Source organism: Acomys russatus, chromosome 17 (genome assembly GCF_903995435.1).
Source record: "Acomys russatus chromosome 17, mAcoRus1.1, whole genome shotgun sequence".
In the NCBI taxonomy this organism is placed as follows: Eukaryota; Metazoa; Chordata; class Mammalia; order Rodentia; family Muridae; genus Acomys; species Acomys russatus.
The window spans coordinates 6,690,676-6,701,909 of NC_067153.1; the positions used below are offsets into that span (position 1 = coordinate 6,690,676).

The window sequence follows — 11,234 nt, forward strand, 5'->3', positions numbered from 1 at the left end:
CTCTTGGGATGGAGTCAAGCTGTGCTGAATTTTGAAAGGCTGTTAACTCAGACATTTCCTAGGTGTTCCAACTTAGTCAAGTAACTTGTTTAAATTATTATTATTATTATTATTATTATTATTATTATTATTATTATTATTATTATTATTATTTTGGATCCTAAAAATATAGATGATAGCACCCACAATTGTAAGGGATAATGCATAGTTAGGCCAGCTGGTATACAACATGTTCTCCGTGGGATAAATATCAGGGTGCTTCTCCAGACACTGAAATATGTAATACGTTCATTCTCTACAAAAGGTCTCCTTGTCCCTAATGTCACAAACCAAGGACTCATCAACACTGCCTTGGGGACTGCTGTGGAGACTAGGAAAGAAGACAAAAGGACCCTGCGGTGTCTCCTTGCAGGCCAGTGTGGAAGTGTGTGTGTGTGTGTGTGTGTGTGTGTGTGTGTGTGTGTGTGTGTGTGTGTACCTGGGTCTTTCCTCATCCTGGTCCCTTATGGAGTCTTGTCTTCTTCTGGGCCTTTCAGAACTGTTTCCTTGGGATCTGCTTTTAAGATGAGCATCAGCAATTCAGCCCCTTTGTGAGTACTCTTTAATATGTATGTAGCAGACAGTGTGTGTTTACAGACCCCCTGACCTTTCTCTGCTCAGTATCATTTCTTGCTTAACATACGCAGCTTAAGAATTAAGAATATATGTTGTTTCACAGTTTGACAGTCTTTAAAAATAGAAATACCTAGAGAGTCAGCTGGTGGCTTAAGTCTTTTCCTGTGCTGGCAGCTTTCTGCCACATGCTGCAAAGAGATAGGTTCTCAGTCAGCAACTACAAATCTCTCTCTACTGTAAAAAAAAAAAAATCCCAGAATGTCCAAGGAATAGGTAGAAGAGCCTATTCCTTGCCTGGACCTCAGTCCACACCCAGCTGATGCTGAGAAAGAGAAGACATGTCTTTCATCCTCAGCATCCACCAAGTCCTCTGTGTAGCTGCTTAGTCTGGAGCCCTGATCAGAGAGAAGGGAAGGAAAATTACTGCTCAGCCTTCAAGAGGATGCTGGAGGGAGTGTGGCCAGTGGTAGACAGGACAGCTGCGACCCATTCTGGAAATGGGGGCTCTCAAGGCCATACCCTGACATCAGCAGTTTAGAGTCTACAATGACATAAATAACAACAGCGGGTCACAAAGCTTCATGTACAGGCTCATGTGCCCACGGTCATACACACACAAACCCAAAATGATGTCAAGAATCCACAGAATACAAAATTAAGAAGCATGAGGAAATATACCAAAACATCTGGGGTATTGAGAAGGTCCTTGGTGATATTTTTCTTCTTTCTACTTAATCTATTATTATTTTACTTATCTAGAATTGTGAGTTGTTCCAATAGGTGACAGGTTCGTTCCAAATACACAAATGAGTTCACAACATTTTGTAAAAAGGAGAAAAGATACATTCATAATACAATACTCTAATTTTGAAAGGAGACTTCAGTTTGCCCCATAAAAGAAGATATTTATTAACACAATTGTAGGTGTTGGTAATAAGTAACTAGGGAGAAGCATTCCAAATATTGCATTAGGCAGCCTGCCCTGGACCCTTCTTCTCTGGGTCAAATCTGCCTGCCTTTCCTCTTTCTGTTAACTTCTCTGTGAAATCATGGAGGGCTGGGGGTAGGGGGTAGGGGGCGGGCGAGAGGAGGGTAAAGGGATTGGAAGTCAGGTTAATAAGTGAAATAAACAACTTGTGGATTGTTCTGAGAGCATTGGTCCGTACCAGGCCTCTGTGGCTGGACCCATTATGACCCCGTCCTGTCAGGACTACTGCGAAGAACCTTGGCTTTGAGGAAGTCAGTGTAATCTTCCTTTAGAAGAAGCCACCTCCCTCAAGGCATCTTGGAGGCAAGACTTAAAAATGGTGCCGGTTTGACATCTTTAGCCTAGGTGCTGAGAATGAAATTTTGGTTTTCTATAGAGCTGTTGAGCTAATCCCACGGTGGTTTCAGAAGTTCCGAGAAAACCTTTGCATGCCCTCTTTAATTGGTCTAAGCTTCGGGTTTTCATCCAGATTTGCTTGCTTCCTGCACCCCAGACGCTAAGTAAGGGGTGGGGGGCAGGTACTTAAGCCTGGAGCAAGCAGGTGGAAGAAGGGGTTGGAAAGGAACACCCCTAGAACGCTTCAAAATATTCTACAGGGTTGGGCTGGGTCCAGTGTGGGACGCTATTGGTTTCCCCTCACCCAGGGCTCTACTCACGGCCCGGACGTTCTAGGTAAATGTTTTCACTTGTCCATGGCTGGAGTGGAGAACTGGGAGAAAAGGCTGGAAAGGCCTTTTTGAAAAAACAGACAGGCCAATTGGATATAAGCAGTATAGGAGATTTGGAAACCTCGGTCGACTATCATGACAAAGGGGGATGGAGCCTAGAGAAAAGAGGGAAAGGAAAGAGTGCCAAATTACCGGAAAAAGAGGAGGAGAGGAACCATGTGCTGAGCTAGTGCCATAGACCACAACATACATCTTCACCCCCGGTGGGAGTCTTTTTGAGCTCAAAAATAGCGCAACTGTCTCACTCTACCCCAGTCCCTAACGCTGCAAAAGGAATGAGTGAGGTGAAGCCGCTAGAGACCCCAGATCATAGGCCCGTGGGTTGGGTACCTTGGTGCCCTGGTGGAAGTCGTCAACTGACTGCGAGCCCATGAATGGGAATTGCATGTGCGTGTGTGTGTCGATGCCTCCGGGAAAGACAAGCTTGCCCGCTGCGTCCAGGATCCGCAGCCCTCGGCCTGCATCGCCAGGAGGGAGCAGGTCCCGTCCCAGAGCCCGCACCACGCCGTTCTCCACGAGCACATCGGCCACCTGTGAGAAGTCATCGTTGACCACACGCCCCCCGCGGATGAGAAGTCGTCCTCGCGATGCCATGGCCAGGGGAGCCGAGGAATCTGCAAACAGAGCAGGCTCTCCTTTGAGGTCTCCACAAACTGTGCCCAAACGCCCTCTCCCGCTGGGCTGAAGGCTGGCAGATCCCTGGCAGAGGTTCAACTGCAAAGGTTTAAGTGCAGGACACAGGTATGGCTCCACCTCAGGGGAGGGCTGGCCTGCCACAGGCCAGGACACCCCCTAAGCACAGCCCCAGAAGTCCTGTTGCACTGAACCTAGGCGTCCCCTGAGTTTACAGGTCAATAGATGAAAGCAGTCTTGGGATTTGAAGACTGCAAGCAGGGGCTTGCCTTCCTAGGAAAAGTACTTTAGTGAAAGAAAGAAATTAACTTGTTTCCCTGGTGAACACTGTCTGCACCAAAAGACAGAAGGAACCCACATAGTTCCACAGAACCAGAGACAACAACACCTCAAAACAAACTCTTTTGACTTGCCTCCTTCACGAATCAAGAGCAATTCACCGCAATCTCAGTGACTGGCAGGCTGTGCTGCCGGTTGAGTCTGGTCTCTAGATGGAAAAGCAAAGGAGAGGATGGGCTGAGAGAGCACAGGTGCGGAGTTGGGGTGGGGCCTGCGGGTGTGTGTGTGTGTGTGCGTGCGTGTGCGTGCGTGTGCGTGCGTGTGTGTATGTGTGTGTGTGTGTGTGTGTGTGTGTGTGTGTAGGAAGGGTGGCACATGGACTGACAGGGATCTGACAGAGCAAAGGCCTGAGGGAGCTGACGAAGGCAATCAAGGTAGCTAATCTTGATTCTCAACAACGTGATCTAGCATTACTGGGGAGGTGGACCTTTGGGTACGCTGTCAAAATTTCCTGAAGCACCAGAGAATCCACACCTCAAAATGATAAAAAATTTAAAAAGCATCAATAAGATAAAGACCCATAGATTTGGCTGTCAAGCCTGGAAGCAAACAACCAAAACTTCAGAAGGTTATATAATTATTGTCAAAGGACCTTTGTGTGACCGTGAAAGGGGGTAATTATATACACAAAGAAACTCCTACCAGCCGTGCAAGTCAACACCACCAGGAGAGTGAGACTGGATGTCCCTGCAGCAGTGACGTTGCTTCTCCTGGAAACTGCCCAAGTGAGCGATTTCAAAGGTTTCTTTGTCTTGGACACCATGACACAGCACAACATAAACTTCCCACATTTAATTAACTCCAAGTTTTATCAGAAGAGGGGCTTGTCGGAGGAGGGAGGGGATGGCTCATGGAGAGTTGCAGACAATAATACAGCAGCGAAGAAAGACGCTGGCTGCGAGAATAGGAAGGCAAACCTGGGTCTGGAGCCACCATTGCTACTCTGTGGGGTCACGGCAGGAGGTGGAGCAGGGACAAACACGCTCAGTGGGGGAGCTTGGCCTCCGGGGCTCTGCGTGCTGTGGCCTCTGTGTCTGCAGACACTCTGGGTCCCTACCCCCTGGTGGGAGAGAACTTTTGGGTCTGATAATGAGCTTCTACCTGCATGGGATTTGGGGACACAGGCAGAACTGAGGGTTGAAAGGAAAATGAATAAGGAATTGGACCTCTAGCTCTGTTCTAAGCTCTATGGAGCTTGGGCAGGACAGCCCAGGGCCTCCCGCTCCACACGGGAGTAGTGATAGGCTGACAGAAGCTTGTAAGGCCTTCCTTCCTTCCTTCCTTCCTTCCTTCCTTCCTTCCTTTCTTTCTTTTTTACACTTTGATACTCTTCAAAGAGAGGCTGCTGGTGTGTTTCTTAGCGTTAAACTCACTTTAAGTCTGGAGCCATGAGCTGGAGCCGAGGTAGGGCTTGCTTTTCCTGACTCAGGACCATTTGTCTCTGCCTCTCCCTCCGGGATGAGGAGGCTCAGCTTTGAAAAGATCTGTGTGTAGAGGGCTGCGGTGGTACCAGGCGCCTGTCTGACAAGTGCCGTGGGCTGAATATTTGTGGCATGTGTTCTGAATGCGGACTCTCCCTCACAGGCTTCTGCTCTTGGACGTTTGGTCTCCAGCTAATGGTGGTTTCAGAAGGCTGTAGAATCTGGAGTGGATGCAGCCCTCCCCCACCACAGAGGAAGTGAGGCACTGGGGATGTGCCTCGAGGTTTGGTAGCCACGGCCCCACTTCCTGCTTCTCTCTGCTTCCTGACTGCAGATACAGTGTGACCTGCTGCTCTGCGCTCCCGCTGCCATGCTTTCTCCACAGCACACAAGAAGGGTAATTACCATTCACGCCCTCCTAATTCATGTTGATACAATCCATGCAACGAATGCAAGAAGTGTATGGGCTTTACCTCTGTCCCCTTATCCCTTCTGATATTTGTCCCCCCTGGGGTTGGAGCAACAAAATGCCATCTTGGGAGCAGCCCTCACTAGAACAGCCAGCAACTGAAGTTTCTATTTCCCAGTCTCTAGCACTGTAGGAAATGACATTTGTCACTTATGAATGGCCCAGTCTCATGTGTTTTGTTTTAGTGGCAGATGGACTAAGAAATCAGGACTGCTTTTAAAGTCCTCGCATTACAGCTGGGACTTTTTCTTTTCTTTTCTTTTCTTTCTTTCTTTCTTTCTTTCTTTCTTTCTTTCTTTCTTTCTTTCTTTCTTTCTATCACTGCTTAGTAAAAAAGGGCAAGACAGACAAAAATGGTCACAGGGCTCTGAAGAGCAGTTGAAAGTGGTCCAATACAATCCCGGGAGGCATCAGCCCCAAAGCAGCCCTCAGGACAGTTGCCTCCTGGCCATTCCTTGAGATAAGTACTTTTTTTTTTTTTTTTTTTTTTGCCCTTTAACAGATAAGCCTTTTGAGCTCAAATGCTTCTCGATTTTAGGTCACAAAAGAGACAAGGTTTTCAAGGACTTTCAATTCATCCATCACGTGACACTCCGCCCCCACCCCCCATACGCTGTATCTTAAGTTGCCATCTATTTAAAGTCACTAAGCTGTGACTACGTGGCGAGCAGAAGTCCTGTCCTAGGTCCTTGGGGATGGAAGGGTTTATTGCAGAGCGCTACGTAAGATGAACTCACTAATGTTTCATTTTTTCTTGAGACTCTGTGGGGCGTTTAGTCTGTATTAATGATATAATTAAGAGTGTCTTTTAAGCTCGGTAAAGTTCAAGACTCAGCTTTAGTATCTTTTTATTTTATTTTATTTTTTATTAATTTATTCTTGTTACATCTCAATGGTTATCCCATCCCTTGTATCCTCCCATTCTTCCCTCCCTCCCATTTTCCCCTTATTCCCCTCCCCTATGACTGTTCCTGAGGGGGATTACCTCCCCCTGTATATGCTCATAGGATATCAAGTCTCTTCTTGGTAACCTGCTGTCCTTCCTCTGAGTGCCACCAGGTCTCCCCCTCCAGGGGACATGGTCTTTTCCGTCTCAATTCTCTCTTTTGGCTTCCAAGTTTGAAAAGTTACTGTACTAAAAGCCTTGTAAAGAAACTGCAATTCTGACGTGCACCACTAGATGGCTCCGTCCCTTTGTAGGCGTCTAGGAATGTTAGGCAAATGTGCAGGTACTGACCAATGATGCAGCCATAGACCACATTGTGAAACCACCTGTTGTGTTCGGTTTGCCGTTACCACCACTTCTTGGAATTGCGTATCCACACTGACACATAATTTGTTAGTCTTTCCTCAAATATGACTGATACATCTGTTTATGGACATTTGTAAGTTTGGTTTTTAAATAATAGAATACTGATATTCTAGATTTGTACAGTACTTTGTTTTATTGAGAAAAACTTTCCATATTATGACAAAGAAAACGCGTACTAAAAGTCATTATTCACCTAAATGAGATTAACAACATAACTCCTATATAATGAGAGTCTCGCACTTCCAACATTATACAGTTCACGTACATTTGATTTTCATAATGTTATTTAGGATTTAACTTTCACATCAACTATAATGCTTATACCAGATGTAGTTGATGCGTATTTGAACATTTGTGGAAGGCCAAGATGCTGATGGCACCACCAAATGTTCCCCATTTCTTCCTTTGCATCTATTTGTTCCTATCAGCATTTACACTTTTCTTTGGGACTATATCGTGGCATATGACACATGAAAAACCTGCACAGAATGGCTTTTGGGGGAAAATAAGTTTTGAATTGTCATAACTTGGATATTCCTTGCAAGGGAACAAAAGCATATTAATGATAAAGGAAGTATAAGCACACAATTTCTCAAGATATTGAGTCTTCATTTATTGTCATTTTTAAAACGCAAGCAGCCTTCTTGAGAGGACAGAGAAGTCTCCCATTCATAGCTACGCACTTAGGAGTTTATGAGGAAAAAATAAAAGGCAAACGGACTGTAACACTTCTTCTGATTGGTGGCCATGATCTCATGCTTTTCACAAGATTCATGTGAGTCTTGTATACTCATCCATTTCCAGTGACAGAACCAGACTACAGAAGGCATATGGACGGTCGGGCCCTTCTCTTCCTGCCCAGCCCAGTCCTGTCCTGGGAGAACCTCTGTGCTTTTTTTGGTGTGTAGATGCATAGGTCTGTGCACACTTTATCCAGCTCCAGGAAACATAGACCAAGAGGAGAGGCTAGCCAGTCAGTCTGTCAGCCATTTTGACAGAAGAGTCTGGGATTCTAGGTACCAAAAATTTTGGTCTACAATTGAGGGAGGTGGTCTGGCTCCCTTCCCCTGTGTGTTCCTTGTCCTTTAGGGAAGCCTGTGGTAGATATTGAAGGAAGGCTGACAAGGCAGGGCCCACAATGTCAGACAAGGGTAGGACCAGTTAGAACAACATCTGTCTTAAAGTAAGTTCTCCATAAATATCTGTGAACTATTAGGTGAAACTAAAAACTAGAGGCATGGGTCTAAGCCTCTTCATATGTTCTTTCATGCCTACAAGGGCTCTATAGCAGGGCAGTGGCTGGGGATGTTTCAGTGCCTGAGACGAAAGTGTGAAGGCCATCATTTGATCCCCAGCATTTATATAGTTGCTCGAGTGGGCATTCCAGCATGAGATCCCCCCAGGACAATTGGGCTAGCTAGATCAGCCTATCTATGAGCTCTGGGTTCAGTTCAGAGACTGTTCTCCATGAAAACAGAGGAGACCAAGTAAAGCTGACATCAGCATCAGACAGGTGCATACACAGCCACCATGCACATCTGCACCCATACACGCATGTACACACATGGGGGACAAAAGAAGAGGAGAAAACACAGAAGTGAATGAGGTGGGAAACACTACTTTCACTTTACAGGTGAGTACCGCTAGGGGGCCATAAGAGCCAGAGCCACCGCCTTAAATCCACCAAATAGTGATTTGCAGTATTTGTTGCTTTAAATTGATAAAACAACTACTTTTTTTCCCTACAGAATATGCAAAGTCATTTATAGAATGGCTTTAAAAAAGAGAACATTATATCTATATCTAATATATATGCGATATATCCACACAAATGTGGATAATTTAAAAAGTTTGTGATTTAGTTGATGTGCCATGAAGTTGACTTGTTTGCAATTCAATGGTGTTTAGTGTATTTACAGAGGTCCGCAGTCTTCTCGAATTTTAGGGCAGTGTCATCTCCCAGAGAAAGCTATACTCATTGGCCAAGAAACACTTAAGTCTTTTCCTGTAATGGCCATTCAGTGCAACCCCCTCCCCTTTAGCGCACCACAACTGTAAAAAAAAAAAAATCTTTGTCCAGTTAAATGTAGATGCATCTTTTTACAGCCTGTGGCAACTACCCTGAAGACTGCCTCCTGCAGGGCCTTGGAGCTGCCCCTTTAAATGTATTCATGAAGGAACAGAGTTTTCCAATCCCCTCGTCTCTGTGGGAGGAAAAGAAGCTAGCCTCAGTACCACAGCGAGCAGGTAAGCTGACACTGTTGGCTAGATGCCCTCGTGCCCTCTGGCACATTGTACTAGCTCCCTCTGACTTGACATCTGATGATATGGATTACCCATCGTCTATGGCCTCAGTGTGCCTTGCTTGTCTCTGTAACTGTCCCCTGTAGGTACTGATGTCTACTTCTCGTTTCCCTGTCCTGAGCCCCCAGGAGCCACTTAGATTCATTCCATCTCCATGAACCTCTCCTTCACAGTGCCTCCTATCAATGGGACCACACATATTTGTATGGCTTTTTTGATCACATTCATTCACTTACGAAGTTGGTGGGACTTTAGATTTACCACATTTGGGATGCTAGAAATAATGTTGGTATGAACATTTGCAGACACACGTATATGGACGTGTTTTCGGCTGTATCCAGGAATAGCGATTTCTGGCTCATGGGGTGGCTATGTTCATTTTGAGGCATTTCCAGACTGTATTTACAAAGCAGTGGCATACTTTTCCATCCTCACCAGGAGTGTGCAAAGCAGCCCATTCCATACCCTCGCCAACACTTACTGCTCCCCCTCTTTTTCAGTACAACCATCCTACTGATTGTGAAGTGTTTGCTTTCTCATCTTTTTCATACAGCAGAAACTTGTATCATGTGGCTACTCAAATCTAAATAGAAAACGAAGCGACTGGTCTGTAAGTGAAAACACACCATAGGAAGAATTAATTTGGGTTCTAAAGTTATCCTGCATCTGACTCCAAGGACAAACTCACTTGCTGATGTTTGGATGAATAATTCTGATAAGTCTGATAAATCATGTAAATGGTAAATGGGCTTATACAACAAACCACCCGGTAATAGCAACAGATGCAGGAAACGTCTTAGGAAACATCCAACACGTGTTCTCAGTGGTGAAGTGTCTCCCTAGGTTGTAGGGAAGGAAAAAGTTTACAATCCAGATAATTTGACTCAAGACATTTAGCTACTGTATTGCTGCCTCCAGCAATATAGGAAATTCTAAACAGAACTTAGTTTAGACATAGTTGAAAAAAATAACCTGACATCATACGTATTCACAACATGCCAAAGTGTTTCCTTCAAGTCGTGTAAATACTGTTTGGTGCGTGTGCATGCTAGGGAATCGAACCCAGGACCTTAAACATGCTAGGCAAGAATTATGACAGTACATTGTACCTATCCAATGCTGGGATTTTTTTTTTTTACCTGAGTAATAAATACAGGATACGATCAATACGCTTGGTAGATGAGAGTGGACCTGATTTGATATTATTTTAGCATAAGCTCTTTTTTGAAACAATAAAACTGTCTTTCTACTCAAACATTATTATAGCACTTCAGTGTTCTTTATGTATGAGTCCATAGTCGATGGCTGACACAGATCCTTTGCTGTTTCTATTTACTGACTGTGGAGTTGATTTCTTTCCCTATTGGATCTGGGCTGGCCTTAGTGATTTAAGCAAATGAATGTGGAAGAATATTCTGGAAGGTCAGTACCTGAGTTCTAAGAAGCCTGCAGCTTCTGCAGAGGTTCATCGACTATTTCTGGAGTTCAGCTTCCATGCTGAAAGAAGCACAAAGAGCTAGGCTCCCCTGCAGGACCTAAGACTCTGGAGCTTCTGGGCCACAGGCAGCAGGCAGCAGGCAGCAGGCAGCAGGCAGCAAGGAATTCCCCAGCCACATGTTTCTGATTTGCAAGATAGCAGGCACTGGAAACAGAAGGTTTGGAGCAGTGGGAGAGCAGCAGACAGGCTGAAGCTTCTGCAAGTGTCTGTTCCTCCTCTTGAGCTCACAAAGCCGCGCAGGTTCCGTGTTAGAATGAGCCAGGCTCCATGAGCCTTCCTCACGAAAGATCTGTGGGACCAGTGCTCCCTCAGCTGATGGGCCAAACTTCACTTGTGATTCCTCTGTCAACTGTTGAGTAAAACACTACTAGATTAAATCTTCATTTTGCCATTACTGCTATAAGCAAGTCATTTATGTGCCACAGAATTGTGAAGTTGATAGGATTGGCCAATGAGAGGCACTTTAAAAATAGGTTAATTTGCTTCCAAAATTCTATCCCATAAGGAAAAAGCAGCTAGGACTTGGCCAATGAGAGGCACTTTAAAAATAGGTTAATTTGCTTTGAAAATTCTATTCCATAAGGAAAAAGCAGAAAAAAAACCCAACCCAAACCAAAAAAAAAAAAAAAAAAACAAAAAAACCAACTCTCAGAAATGCTCTTTGATAGTGTGAACATGGGATTCACATTACACTTAGGGGCTGGTACATGTCAAAAGGTTCTAGAATTTTCTTTTTCTTTTTTTTTTTTAAGATCTATTTATTTTATGAGTGCTCTATCTGCATGTACACCTGCAAGCCAGAAGAGGGCATCAGACCTCATTATAGATGGTTGTGAACCACCATCTGGTTTCTGGGAATTGAACTCAGGACTCTGGAAGAGCAGCCCAGTGCTCTTAACCTCTGAGCCATCTCTCCAGCCCTGGCCC

General features: G+C 44.9%; 1 protein-coding gene across 1 annotated transcript in view; it reads right to left on the reverse strand.

Annotated features, from left to right (window-relative positions):
- Dpys (dihydropyrimidinase) overlaps window positions 1-2,989 on the reverse strand; it is a 76,619-nt gene extending 73,630 nt beyond the window's left edge. The window contains exon 1 of the mRNA XM_051159520.1: window positions 2,662-2,989. Within this exon, the coding sequence (XP_051015477.1) occupies window positions 2,662-2,925 (264 nt within the window). The 5' untranslated portion in view covers window positions 2,926-2,989. The remainder of the gene's footprint in view (window positions 1-2,661) is intronic.
- Between the last annotated feature and the right edge of the window lie 8,245 nt (window positions 2,990-11,234).